We start from the raw sequence: 14875 nt of genomic DNA on the forward strand, positions 1-14875 counted from the left end.
AAACACACAATTGCCTTTAGCAACCTGTTCAATAGGTTGCTCTGCTCCACCATCACCATTCCCTAAACAACCAATAGAGGTACAGTATATACACATTTTACCACGCCCTCACACACCTTCACTACACACATCAACATGTTCAGCTAAGAAGTCAAGTAAATGTTAATTGAACGTTACTTAAAGTTTGTCACAACTGAATGAAATGGTTTTCCAATCTGGATATATTAAAGTTGATATTAAAATCAAGAACGACTTATTCTGATAAATGAAGGCTATTCATGTAAATGAGAATTAAATTGAGGCCTAAGTGAAGTGTACATGCTTAAATCATCATATATCAAAATTGTTAAAGACATTGGATGACAAAGACACTGGAGAGACAACATAGATAACATGTTAAGAATAACACTTGAAAAAAACATCATATCAAATTCATTAGCAACCTCGGACAGATGATATGCCCGTACTAAAGAGAGGTTTCTATGAACACCCGGAGTTAGTCACTGATTGAGATACAGTATATTTTAAGATTTAAAACATTGTAATTAGATGAAGAGCAACATTCCCAAACACTTTTGGAGGGAAACCAAGACAAACAACAGAAAGATGATATCCATCCCAGTTGTCAACTAACAATGGGATGACTGAAGACAAACAACAGCAGGTGAAGAGGAGTCTCTAGTGAGCCGCAGACTGAGACATCACTTTTACATCAAATAAAAAAGTAATGAGATGAACACAGTAAGAAATGCAGAGATAAATAAATGAACACTTTACCCTTGTTTGCAGATTGGATAGACTTTCTGTCCAGTACCGGGGGACCAAGACTTTTTGTTTCAGGAGCCAGAGAACCCACACTTTTAGTAGACTGTCCTCCTATAGGGCCAAGACCTTTGGACCCTGTCCAGTCTGGTACCCCAGCAGAAGGGCCTTTTGCACCTTGTCCAGCAGGGACATAGCCTTTAGATGCCTGTCGTTCTAGTGCAACAGGGCCGAAATGTTTGGCTCCCTGTCCATCTGGTATCGTAGGTCCATAGTTTTTGCCTCCCTGTGCTACAGGACCAAGACTTTTGCCCTCTTTCCCAACAGGCACCTGAGGTCGTAGGCTTTTAGCCCCCTGTGACTCTGGGACCACAGAACCAACACCTTTGGAACCCTGTGGCTGCTGAGCTACCAGGCCTTGACCTTTACCCCCCTTCCCATCTGCCACTGCAGCAGGACCAAGACTTTTGGCCTCTTTCCTAATGGGTATCTGAGGTCCTAGGCTTTTAGTCCCCTGTGTATGGGATGCCACAGAACCAGAACTTTTGATCCCTTTGTCATTTGGGGCTGCCGGTCCAAAACCTTTGGCCCCCTGTGGCTGCTGAGCTACGGGACCAGAACTCTTGGCCTCCTTTCCCAGTGGAGCTGCAGGTCCATAGCCTTTGGCTCCCTGTGCTTGAAGAACAGGACAAGGGCTTTTGGGCCCCTTCACATCTAGCACTGCAGCAGGTCCTTGGCTTTTTGCTCCTGTTAAATCCTGTGCCACTAGACCTTCGCCCTTATTACCCTTTCCAGCATCTCCCAAACCTCCCGCAGAGGCACCTGGCAGAAAAAAGCTTGTCACCATGTACTATTGAATTCTTTGGGACTTGGAGAAGACTTAAATCATATGCATATCCCATTGGCACACTAGTGGCTGAGGGCAGAAAACTTTCACAAGAATTAACTATTTGCATATACAGATGTTTTTTGTTTTATTTTACTGCAAAAACTGAGACAAGCCTTAAAGGTATAATTTAGGATTTTGGCACAAAGCACTTTATCTACCTCCCCAGAGTCAGATTAACTTGTGGATACCATTTTTATGTCTCTTTGTCCAGTATGAAGGAAGTTAGAGCTAGTTTTGCGAGCCAATGCTAACTAGCGTTAGCGCAAAGACTGGAAGTCTTCGAGATCAGCTAGATTGCGTCCTTCATACCTCTATATTCCTTCATACTGGGCGCAGAGACATACATGTTTTATCCATGAGTTAATCTGACTCTGATGAAGTAGAGATTGCCCTTTTATATTGTTGTTGATATGAAAGAAAAATAAAGATCCATTGGATTGCAGGTCGTATAGGCCAATTATGTTGCTTATTGTAGACATAAAACTAATCTCTAAAGTACTGGCTCTACAACTACAGTTTCTAGTTCTATGACTACAAATACCTGCACCCAGCCACAAGGTATAGCCACGGGGGTTGCTTTACAGTTTTTCTCAGTCGCTTTGGTGCATTTCTTAGATCAAAAGTGCAATTCTTGATACTACTTGTACAAATTCCAAATCATCTAGTCACTTGTGCACATCATTAAAGCAATTTCTTATTCCTTTGAACAAATTGCAATTGCTTTTGTACATATTGCAATTGATAATGTACAAGTGTCAGCTTTTTTCCACATTTTCAATTGCTCATGTCATGTTGATCAAAATATAGTAGATGGTTCTCTGTTGAATAGTCTTACCCCTCAAAACATCTAGGCATTAGTTCCTTGCATAAGCCATTACATGCAAAATTGTTGAACTATTTGTCATAAACTGTCAAGCATAGTTTTACACATTTCTATTAGACCTTTTGTACAAAAACGTAAATTGCTGAATCGTGCAGGTGAAATTAACCCTCACTCATGAAGGAATGTAAAGTGTTAGTTCAACCAACAATCAACCAGTTGTCTAAATTGCTCAAAGGTGCATCTCATGAAGAATCAATTGGCAAGCATATATAGACAGACCACAACACAGAGTTGCAATTTTCCAATAATGGATGGACCAGGAAACGAACAGGGTCAACAGCCAAGAGGAGGAAGAAGAGGAGCAAGGATGCGTGGTGGAAGGCAAAACAGAGGAAGAGGCAGAAGAGGACATAGGCGCATATCTGATGACATAAGGGCCACTATTGTAGACCATGTTGTCAATCATGGCCTTACAATGGCTGAGGCGGGTCGAAGGGTGCAGCCGAATATTGGGAGATCAACCGTGTCCTCAATAGTACAAACGTTTCGAAGAGAGAACAGGTATGTCCACCAATGTACAGTGCACTGTTACTGTATATAAGCAGTATACTGTATACTTCCTACAATGCTTCATATTACAGTAGTCCACTTGTATTTCACAGCATACAGAAATATACTCTATACAGATACATACTGCACCTTACATGCACCCACCTGTATGTTTTACAGTAAAATGTGTGTTCGCATAGTTTTTGTCTATGTGAAAGTGTGCGATGCATCACTGCATTTTTCCACACATAGGACTGCAAGATTACCTCAAACCGGTGGCAGAGGACGCCTTTTCACACCTCAACAGGAGGAGGCTATTTGCACCATGGTCCGAGCAAACAATGCCATGAGACTCAGGGAAATACAAAGGACCATTATAGAAGACAACGATGTCTTTGAAAACATCCATACGGTTAGCATCTCAACCATCGACAGGGTGCTGCATAGAAACCAGATGAGTATGAAACAGCTGTACCGTGTACCATTCCAAAGGAATGAGGACAGAGTTAAGGAGCTACGGTACCAGTATGTACAGGTAAAACATATATCTATGTAACTACTTTACAGCAACATTTTATAGTGTTACATAGTACAGTAAGCATAAACTGCACACATTTCCATTGCTGTGGAAGGAACATGCAATATATGTACATTTTATGTCACTCTTCCTTACCAAAACAAATTCAACTGTGTGTTCTGGGATATAGCGTATAATGGAGTTGGAATCAAGTGAACCCTCTCACAACTTTGTATACGTGGATGAGGCTGGCTTCAACCTGACCAAATGCAGAAGGCGGGGTCGGAATATCATCGGTCACAGAGCTACTGTGGATTTGCCAGGCCAACGGGGAGGAAATATCACCATGTGTGCTGCTATTTCGGAGCATGGTGTCCTAACCCATATCCCCCTTTTAGGGCCATACAACACCCAGCATCTACTCAACTTTTTAGAGACTCTCTACAGGGCTCTCATCCCTGATGATGAGAGGGGTCTGTTTAGAGAGGATTTGCCAAAGTATGTGGTCATTTGTGATAATGTGAGTTTCCATCGATCAAACATCATAAGGCAATGGTTTGTGACCCACCCGAGGATGCTCATAGAATTCCTCCCACCTTATTCACCATTCCTTAACCCAATTGAGGAGTTCTTTTCAGCATGGAGGTGGAAGGTGTACGATCGTCAGCCACACACACAGATGACCCTGCTGGCTGCAATGGATGCAGCATGTGAGGACACCACAGTAGACGCCTGCAGAGGATGGATAAGGCATTCCAAAAGATTCTTTCCACGTTGCATTGGAAGGGAAAATATCCGGTGTGATGTGGATGAGAATATGTGGGCTGACAGACAGGAACGTCTGGATGTGTAGAGACAGCACTAGAACAGTGCTGTGGGCAAAGTTGTGCCTTAGGGGTGGTTTCCTGTGTTTCTTTCTAATTTAGTTTTTTTCCTTTGTGCCCCTTGGGTTGTCCAGTCTCTTTCAATCAATAACCCACATACAGTAATATGTAAATAGTACTGTTGAAATTGATATATGCCATAGAAGTGCAGCCTTGTGCATTTTCAATACAGTAACTGTCATCCAAACTGTAGCCTAAGTTTACATCAGGTAATACTGTCAAAGTACACAGTTCCATTGACAACATGCCTAAACATTTTGACAACCTTGTTCGTGAACAATGACTCAATGACTTATCATTCTGATGACACTGACATGATCATTGGCATGAATATTTACTTTTGAGAGATGTACTAAGGATTTTTAGTGACTGACTAGCTTTAGAAACATATCTATTGTATATTGCAGTTTGTACAAATTGTTCTGAGAAATGCACTTATTATTTTGCACATGTTAGGGATGATGTGAAAAATGCACCAAAGCGACTGAGAAAAACTGTAAGACAGACCATTCTACTTGAACACACTTTAAACACCAACTTAAACAGTAGTACAATTCGTCCAAATGACACTTCATGGGCCTTTTTCTCCAGGTCACTCAGCACTAAATACCAAACAACCATCCTCTGACAGACTACATATACAGTGCCTTCGGAAAGTATTCAGACCCCTTGACTTTTTCCACATTTTGTTACGTTACAGCCTCATTCTAAAATGGATTAACTAAAAAAATGTCCTCAATCTATACACAATACCCCATAATGACAAAGCAAAAAAAGGCTTTTTAGATTTTTTGGCAAATGTATTAAAAATAAAAAACTGAAATAGCTTATTTACATAAATATTCAGACCCTTTGCTATGAGACTCAAAATTGAGATCAGGTGTATCCTGTTTCCATTGATCATCCTTGAGATATTTCTGCAACTTTATTGGAGTCTACCTGTGGTAAATTCAATTGATTGGACATGATTTGGAAAGGCACACACCTGTCTATATAAGGTCCCACAGATGACAGTGCATGTCAGAGCAAAAACCAATCCATGAGGTCAAAGGAATTGTCTGTAGAGCTCCAAGACAGGATTGTGTCAAGGCACAGACCTGGGGAAGGGTACCACATTTTTTTTGCAGTATTGAAGGTCCCCAAGAACACAGTGGACTTCATCATTCTTAAATGGAAGAAGTATGGAATCACCAAGACTCTTCCTAGAGCTGAGGTGACCAAGAACCCGATGGTCAATCTGATAGAACTCTAGAGTTCCTCTGTGGAGATGGGAGAACCTTCCAGAAGGACAACCATCTCTGCAGCACTCCACTAATCAGGCCTTTATGGTAGAGTTGCCAGTCGGAAGCCACTCCTCAGTAAAAGGCACATGACAGCCCACTTGGAGTTTGCCAAAAGGAACCTAAAGACTCTCAGACCATGAGAAACAAGATTTTCTGGTCTGATGAAACCAAGATTGAACTCTTTGGCCTGAATGCCAAGCATCACATATGGAAGAAACCTGGCACCATCCCTACAGTGAAGCATGGTGGTGGCAGCATCATGCTGTGGGGATGTGTTTCAGCAGCAGGGACTGGGAGACTAGTCAGGATCGAGGGAAAGATGAACAGAGCAAAGTCAGAGAGATCCTTGATGAAAACCTGCTCCAGAGCACTCAGGACCGCAGACTGGGGCGAAGGTTCACCTTCCAACAGGACAATGACCCTAAGCACACAGCCAAGACAACACAGGAGTGGCTTGGGGACAAGTCTCCTAATGTCCTTGAGTGGCCCAGCCAGAGCCCGGACTTGAACCCGATCTAACATCTCTGGAGAGACCTGAAAATAGCTGTGCAGTGACGCTCCCCATCCAACCTGACAAAGCTTGAGAGGATCTGCAGAGAAGAATGGGAGAAGCTCCCCAAATATAGGTAGGCCAAGCTTGTAGCGTCATACCCAAGAAGACTTGAGGCTGTAATCGCTGCCAAAGGTGTTTCATCAAAGTACTGACTAAAGGGTCTGAATATTAATGTATTTGTAAAATCTCCATTTCCTTTTTTATAAATGTGAAAACATTTATAAAAACCTGTTTTTGCTTTGTCATTATGGAGTATTGTGTGTAGATTGATGAGGGGGAAAAACAGTTCAATCAATTTTAGAATAAGGCTGTAACGTAACAAAATGTGGAAAAAGTAAAGGGTTTTGAATACTTTCGAATGCACTGTAGGACCGCGTGACAGGAAACAGACACACAACACTGACAAGATGAGGGACGATCATCCGAGATTAACGATGGTCCTGGGTTAACGGGCACATCATCAGCCGTATTAAGACACAGACTAAGACAAACAACAACAGACGACAACAAAAGCCACAAGGGCAACAACAGACGCAAAATAGACTAACATGAAAACATACTCTCTGAGGACATCCACTGACATAAAAACATGCCCACATGGAGGTCACACACTTAACAAAGCATTGCCATCAAGAACTCAAGAACTTCAATGGCACACACCAAGACCAGTCTCCGTGTGACATTCATGGACGAAGACACACAACAGTCAACATCAGTGGGTGACAAATCCACCTGATGGACAGTGAGAAAAACGAAAATACAGAAGACACAGACACCACTGACTTGACGGACAACCAGAGTTCATTTACCGAGACATTTACACAAGAATCTTAGTAAGATTTCCACAAAACAAGCATTGACGCTGAAACCACTTAATAAGCATAGAGCACCAGATCAGTGAAGAAGGAAAGGGCCACCAGGTGCACTTATGAAACTTTAAGGTATAGGCTAATTATTATAAAGAGATGACAGGAAAACAAGGAAAGAGGGGTTTACCCAGTTTGGATGGTTTAGCACCGTGTCCAGTGGGAACTCCTCCAGCTCCTGCACCATACCCTGGAGACCACAACAGTGGTTATTCAACACATTCACCTAAAAACCAACCAATAGAGACTGGACTCTGAACCCCAAAATGAATCTAGAATTCTATATGACAATGTGATTTGAAATATCATATTGAAAATAGAATACTTTAATCATCGTTAAGAGTCTCCCATCACTTTCTAGTGATTGGTCAAGAAGACCCACGACAAACACATGCTGTTAGAATAACCCAAATCCCTATACAAAGTTAGGAACAAAACCCACAACCACCACATGCTGACAGGGGCTGTGATCCACACAAACTATGACTGAAAGTTATACCTCCACGATATGTAGACAGTACGTGAATTTACATAATCAATATCATAATGTGTCACTACATGCAACATGCACCTTTATATAAACTGGGACAAAGACACACATAGACAGACAAACACACAGGGTAGCAGATGTTTACCATTGGGTTTAGCACCCTGTCCATTGGGCACTCCAGCTCCTGCACCATAAGCTGATGACCACAAAAGTGATTACTCCACACTGGTGACTATAGGACAGACTCATGCAGATACGATGCTCTGATCCATGAACATAACCATACACAGACACACACACACACTTACATACTTCACTACTAACACAATTCCAATCATACCACAAAAAAATATATATGTCTGCCCATTTGAAAGAATCTGGCAGCCGAACAATAAAGACAACCATTGATGGAAAGTAGATAGACACCTGTTAATGCACTGAGCAAACAACATGCATTTGCACCATGTCTGACTGACATCAGCGAAAGGCATAAATATTGATTACACAGAACACAGCAGGATTGGAAAGTTTACCCGGTTTTGGCGCCTTAGATCCCTGCCCGTTGGGATACCCAGCTCCAGCACCTAATGGTTGCAAAGGGGCACTGTCAATTGGAATGATCAAACTCCACATGCAGGGTATGGGGTACAGAGGCTTTGCAGCAATCAACCACTTTGTACAGATGTAGGATCTTAATTTGAGCCAGTTTGCTACAGCAGGAAAATAATCCTGCAGCAACAGGAAATGTGAATTATTATGTGGATTAGAATGAATCATTAAGAGTAAATTGATTGAGTATTGGCCTATAGATACAGTGGGGGAAAAAAGTATTTAGTCAGCCACCAATTGTGCAAGTTCTCCCACTTAAAAAGATGAGAGAGGCCTGTAATTTTCATCATAGGTACACGTCAACTATGACAGACAAAATGAGGGAAAAAAATCCAGAAAATCACATTGTAGGATTTTTAATGAATTTATTTGCAAATTATGGTGGAAAATAAGTATTTGGTAAATAACAAAAGTTTGTCAATACTTTGTTATATACCGTTTGTTGGCAATGACACAGGTCAAACGTTTTCTGTAAGTCTTCACAAGGTTTTCACACACTGTTGCTGGTATTTTGGCCCATTCCTCCATGCAGATCTCCTCTAGAGCAGTGATGTTTTGGGGCTGTCGCTGGGCAACACGGACTTTCAACTCCCTCCAAAGATTTTCTATGGGGTTGAGATCTGGAGTCTGGCTAGGCCACTCCAGGACCTTGAAACGCTTCTTACGAAGCCACTCCTTCGTTGCCCGGGCGGTGTGTTTGGAATCATTGTCATGCTGAAAGACCCAGCCACGTTTCATCTTCAATGCCCTTGCTGATGGAAGGAGGTTTTCACTCAAAATCTCACGATACATGGCCCCATTCATTCTTTCCTTTACACGGATCAGTCGTCCTGGTCCCTTTGCAGAAAAACAGCCCCAAAGCATGATGTTTCCACCCCCATGCTTCACAGTAGGTATGGTGTTCTTTGGATGCAACTCAGCATTCTTTGTCCTCCAAACACAACGAGTTGAGTTTTTACCAAAAAGTTCTATTTTGGTTTCATCTGACCATATGACATTCTCCCAATCCTCTTCTGGATCATCCAAATGCACTCTAGCAAACTTCAGACGGGCCTGGACATGTACTGGCTTAAGCAGGGGGACACGTCTGGCACTGCAGGATTTGAGTCCCTGGCGGCGTAGTGTGTTACTGATGGTAGGCTTTGTTACTTTGGTCCCAGCTCTCTGCAGGTCATTCACTAGGTCCCCCCGTGTGGTTCTGGGATTTTTGCTCACCGTTCTTGTGATCATTTTGACCCCACGGGGTGAGATCTTGCGTGGCGCCCCAGATCGAGGGAGATTATCAGTGGTCTTGTATGTCTTCCATTTCCTAATAATTGCTCCCACAGTTGATTTCTTCAAACCAAGCTGCTTACCTATTGCAGATTCAGTCTTCCCAGCCTGGTGCAGGTCTACAATTTTGTTTCTGGTGTCCTTTGACAGCTCTTTGGTCTTGGCCATAGTGGAGTTTGGAGTGTGACTGTTTGAGGTTGTGGACAGGTGTCTTTTATACTGATAACAAGTTCAAACAGGTGCCATTAATACAGGTAACGAGTGGAGGACAGAGGAGCCTCATAAAAGAAAAAGATACAGGTCTGTGAGAGCCAGAAATCTTGCTTGTTTGTAGGTGACCAAATACTTATTTTCCACCATAATTTGCAAATAAATTCATTAAAAATCCTACAATGTGATTTTCTGGAGATTTTTTTTTCTCAATTTGTCTGTCATAGTTGACGTGTACCTATGATGAAAATTACAGGCCTCTCTCATCTTCTTAAGTGGGAGAACTTGCACAATTGGTGGCTGACTAAATACTTTTTTCCCCCACTGTAGTTCAGGCCAGCAGGGATTGGCTGCTCACCTGGTCGTGGATAGCCTCTGGCTCCAGCTCCAGCCCCGTAACCTAGCAACAAGACAAGTAGCAAGGTCAAAGGACATGCAACACACAGACAACCCTTTAAATCATGACAGTGTCATCTAATCACATAACCACAAACAGAAAGCTTAAATCACCACTGCTGGAGTTTTTATTATCTTATTCCAAGGTCACATTCTGATTTATTAGATGAGAACCAATCTGCACTCACAGACAATGACACAAGTTCAACTTAACTATGATTAAATCTAACAAACAGAGACACAGAGGAGACGGACTTGAGGAGCTTAAATATTGTGTGTTCTATACAAACAAATACCAGTTAAGTCCAGGTAACAGAACAAACACGTACCTGGCTGTGTGCCATAGCCATTACCACCATATCCTGACAAACACAGACAAACAGACAGATGAGGCTTACGCAGCATTGTTAGTACAAACTTTGGAATGAAACATCTCTTGTCCTCAATGTCTCACTCACCTCCACCTGGTTTCCCACCCTGTGAGCCCAGTCCGGCTCCCATCCCCATTCCTTGGCCCATTCCTGCTCCCAGACCAGCACCTACAATCAGACAAATGGGAAGAAGTCATATTATGTAGACATATATTAAAATAAATGTATGAATATTCAATCAACAAGGAAAACTGCTGCAAGAGTTTGAAATGTTTGTCATAACCATTGTGGATTTCATGTAAACCTAAGTTACTAAGGCATTTCATCTTAACAAGCCTTGTTCAGAGTGTGTTTGTTAAGTAAAGTAGTAGACATTACCATAGCCTCCCTGGCCTCCATTACCATATCCTCCTCTACCCCCGGCCCCCCCTGGGCCTCTGTATCCCCCTTTGGGAAAGACAGTGGAGACATGTCACATATTGATACACACAAATAACACATTAAACATAGTAGATATACACAAGCTGAATCGGAATACTCAAACAGAGAATACTTAAACTGAGTATACAAAACATTAAGAACACCTGCTCTTTCCATGACATAGACTGACCAGGTGAATCCAGGTGAAAGCTATGACCACTTATTGATGTCACTTGTTAAATTCACTTCAATCAGTGTAGATGAAGGGGCAGAGACAGGTTAAATAATTATTTTAAAACATTGAGACAATTGAGACATGGATTGTGTATGTGTGCCATTCAGAGGGTGAATGGGCAAGACAAAAGATTGAAGTGCCTTTGAACGGGGTTTGGTAGTAGCTGCCAGGCGCACCGGTTTGTGTCAAGAACTGCAATGCTGCTGGGTTTTTTCACGCTCAACAGTTTCCCATGTGTATCAAGAATGGTCCACCACCCAAAGGACATCCAGCCAACTTGACAAAACTGTGGGAAGCATTGGAGTGAACATGGGCCAGCATCCCTGTGGAACGCTTTCGACACCTTGTAGAGTCCATACCCGACAAATTGAGTCTGTTCTGAGGGCAAAAGGGGGGAATGTGGGGTGCAACTCAATATTCGGAAGGTGTTCCTAATGTTTGGTACAGTATACTCAGTGTATGTGGTTTAGCTCTATCTTTGAGAAACTCACCTCCTCCAAGCTGCTGAGCCCCCCCTGGATAACGACCACCTGGGATTCATTAGAAAGACAGGTCATGATGGGACATAAATTAAATTATGAATTATGATTGGCAGCACACAAAATAGAAATATGTAAATCAATCAATATTACCCCCAGCTCCTCCGGTCTTAGCGGGCTTGGCTCCATTGGCTCCGTAGCCTCCACGGCCTCCCTGTATCCCAAGAGCACCAGCCCCTGGAAGACCACAACAAGAGACCACAGGGAGATATGAGACATCAGTGATCAGTGAGCACCATAGCAGAGCATGTTTCTCTATGGTGGGAAAAAACTCTATAAACATTGTATCATATGAGTCTATATTAAATCATTAATAAGGAGGATGAGCATTGCAAGACAGAATCTAAGTCATTTCTCATGGACGATTGCACCACTTTCAGTTTTTAATTAATTCTAAAAATGCCAGAACAAAGTCACAGACAACTTAATCTGAAGCTATATTTAGTTGAGCAAATTAGTTTGATGATGATGACAGGGCCATGCTCAAGGCGGGTCAATTGAGTGCAGTCCTGAGATAAGACAGAATCTGTTAGTGGGTCAGATATGTTGGTGGAAGTTCCACTGACCTCCAACTTTTACACCTCTCATCCCTGCACCTTGACCCATAGAGAGAGAGAGAGAGAGAGAGAGAGAGAGGTGGGGGTGGGGGAGACAGGCAAAGACTAATAATTGCACTTACCCCTGGGTAGCATTCTCCCCATACCGCCACTTTGAGGTTTCACTCCTAAGAGAGACGAAAAACAGAATTGCAAATCAATCTATGAAGTATACTATGCTGTGGTTTGGACAGAGATGAAGGCCTTCATCGTTTCCTGTTGGCCAGTGCCAGTGTTCCACCGTCCGTAACGTAAGCATTTGAAACTTTACAGCTGATTAAATATTAAATGATGTCATCGGATGATGAGTAGTGTACATCTCACTCCCATCCCATGCAAACTCAGCTCCAACTGGGCAGCTTGAGGGGAGAGAAACAGACGTCTCCATTGATGGAGTGGAGAGACAGACAAAAAGGTGGGACTGTGTGCAGGTTGTAAAGGCTCCTCTCACAACAGGTTGTCAAATTTGGACTGCCACTGCCACTTTGATTCAAAGCAATCGGACGATATGAAACTACAGATGCTTAGCGGCAGGTAGCTTAGTGGTTAAGAGCGTTGTGCCAGTAACCGAAAGGTCTCTGGTTCTAATCCCCGAGCTGACTAGGTGAAAAATCTGTCGATGTGCCCTTGAGCAAGGCACTTAACTCTAATTGCTCCTGTAAGTCGCTCTGGATAAGAGCGTCTGCTAAATGACTAAAATGTAAAATGTAGCGGGGTCACCAGACCAGGAGCAGGTCCATTTCACTGAGATCTAGGCAGCAAGGACCACGTAGGCCCGATTTCTTCCCCTGATCTGACACGGTCATTGGAAATTTGACACATAAATGTCAGTTGGGCAGTTTTGCAGAGAAGATATCTGAGCATGATATCCAAGTTGATTCCTGATAGTTTAGCAACATGTCTACAGCTATCTGTCACTCAGCTGTACAGGTGTAGGATCTTAGTTGGATCCCCCTGTTGCAGGAAAAATGTCTTGCAATGCAGGAAATGTGAAACTTGTAGTGTATTTGAGGTTTGTCATTTCCTCTTTCAAATTTCAGACTTGATTTTCCCTTAAGAAAAATGTATCAACCCCTACAAAAATTTCAAATAATTATAATCCACATAATATTTCACATTTCCTGTTGTTGCAGGATTATTTTCCTGCTGTAGCAAACTGACTCAAATAAAGATCCTACATCTGTATGTTGACAGGCCTTCCAGACCTTTCAGATAAAGTCACCAGAAACATGAAATGCATGTTGTCAGGGTTTAAAACAAAGTAGGTAATCTGAATTGTTCAAATGTTCCATACAATTTTAAATTGCTTTCATTTTATCCCCAACTATTCAATAAAAGCAATTATGCTGGCAATTATTCTCTGTGAATCTGAGCCTATTTTATTTTTTAAATAAAATTGGACTAAATGTGTCAAAGGAATTTCACAACTAGGAAATTCATATTAAATTAAACATATCTTATAATTCAAATGTAATTTCAATTTAATTTGGACAATTCAAATTGTCAAGTTTTTTTTTATGGAATGCCACTGCATATGCTATAAGTTGTGCCTAATAGGTAACTAAATGTGGACCACAATGCAACACATTCAACAACAACAAAAATAGGTCACGTTTTATATATGAATATAATATGAATATTATACATGCATAACCATTTAAGTAATCAAACTACAATTGTTAAATATTCTTATTTTAAAAAATACAAGCAAATCCATAATTTACAGAAAAATGCAATATATTTGCACTAACAAATAATGAACATTTAAACATTTAAGTCCAATTTACACTGCTCTGCACTAAGCAAGCACCAGTGAAGATTTGAGGTGGTCACAAGCAGTCCTGTGCTGACACCTACTGTACAGTGTTTCACAACACAATGTAATGTATGTGAATGCTATTATAACAATGTTCTACAAAGACAGTCTTGAAACTACTCCAACATTAATTCTAACAATTAATTAAAACTAAAATGTCTGATGTGCCAACTCTACAATTTGAGAAATGATGGTGGCACGTCTTAATCTCTCATTCTATCCTTCCCAATCCTCACACAAATGTGGGCCTTACTTCTTGTCTCTCTCTTCTCTCACCTGTGATCTACATCCTACATTCTACATTCTCACTTTCTCTCATATTCTGTCATATTCCCTCACATCCCTCTTCCACATTCCTCTAATCTCTCTTCCATCATCCACATGGATAGTCTTAGTTATGTCTCTTACCTCCTTGTAGAGTGTGCTGTGCCAGCCATAGGACCAGCGAGGTCTGAAGGAGTGCTTTTACCAGCATGGTGGAGGAGACCTGGTCCGGGAGAGAGAAAAAAAACAGGCAGACAGACAGACAAGGAGAGAGAGAGAAACTGGCCGGCTGAACAGGGGCACAGCACAAGTAGACAATTCCAGTGTTTGCCCAAGGCTTAAATACGATTCTGGTTCTGATACCATCCCCCTGACCAGCCCTGCCCTCTACCCTGCAATTGGCCGTTGCTGCACCCAAGCACCTGCCCCATTTCCTCCCTCTCTCTCTGGACAAGGCCAGGCAGTCAGGCCCACCTCTGCCCATCCAAAGACAGTCCACATCAGGCTGCTGATCAGCTGGAGGGCTGCCAG

At 42.1% G+C, this 14875-nt stretch overlaps 1 protein-coding gene across 5 annotated transcripts in view; it reads right to left on the minus strand.

Moving 5' to 3' along the window:
• The window catches only part of LOC121568951 (spidroin-1), a 35598-nt gene extending 20955 nt beyond the window's left edge, over positions 1 to 14643 (minus strand). For all 5 annotated transcript variants that reach the window (XM_045213476.1, XM_045213475.1, XM_045213474.1 and 2 more), the window contains exons 1-12: positions 14489 to 14643; positions 12348 to 12392; positions 11762 to 11845; positions 11621 to 11659; positions 10853 to 10921; positions 10562 to 10642; positions 10433 to 10465; positions 10066 to 10107; positions 8150 to 8200; positions 7762 to 7812; positions 7257 to 7316; positions 778 to 1584 (exon numbers count right to left, since the gene is read on the minus strand). In XM_045213476.1, coding sequence (XP_045069411.1) covers positions 778 to 1584; positions 7257 to 7316; positions 7762 to 7812; positions 8150 to 8200; positions 10066 to 10107; positions 10433 to 10465; positions 10562 to 10642; positions 10853 to 10921; positions 11621 to 11659; positions 11762 to 11845; positions 12348 to 12392; positions 14489 to 14555 — 1429 coding nt within the window. In that variant the 5' untranslated portion in view covers positions 14556 to 14643. The remainder of the gene's footprint in view (positions 1 to 777; positions 1585 to 7256; positions 7317 to 7761; positions 7813 to 8149; positions 8201 to 10065; positions 10108 to 10432; positions 10466 to 10561; positions 10643 to 10852; positions 10922 to 11620; positions 11660 to 11761; positions 11846 to 12347; positions 12393 to 14488) is intronic.
• Between the last annotated feature and the right edge of the window lie 232 nt (positions 14644 to 14875).

This window comes from Coregonus clupeaformis, unplaced genomic scaffold, assembly GCF_020615455.1.
Source record: "Coregonus clupeaformis isolate EN_2021a unplaced genomic scaffold, ASM2061545v1 scaf0112, whole genome shotgun sequence".
In the NCBI taxonomy this organism is placed as follows: Eukaryota; Metazoa; Chordata; class Actinopteri; order Salmoniformes; family Salmonidae; genus Coregonus; species Coregonus clupeaformis.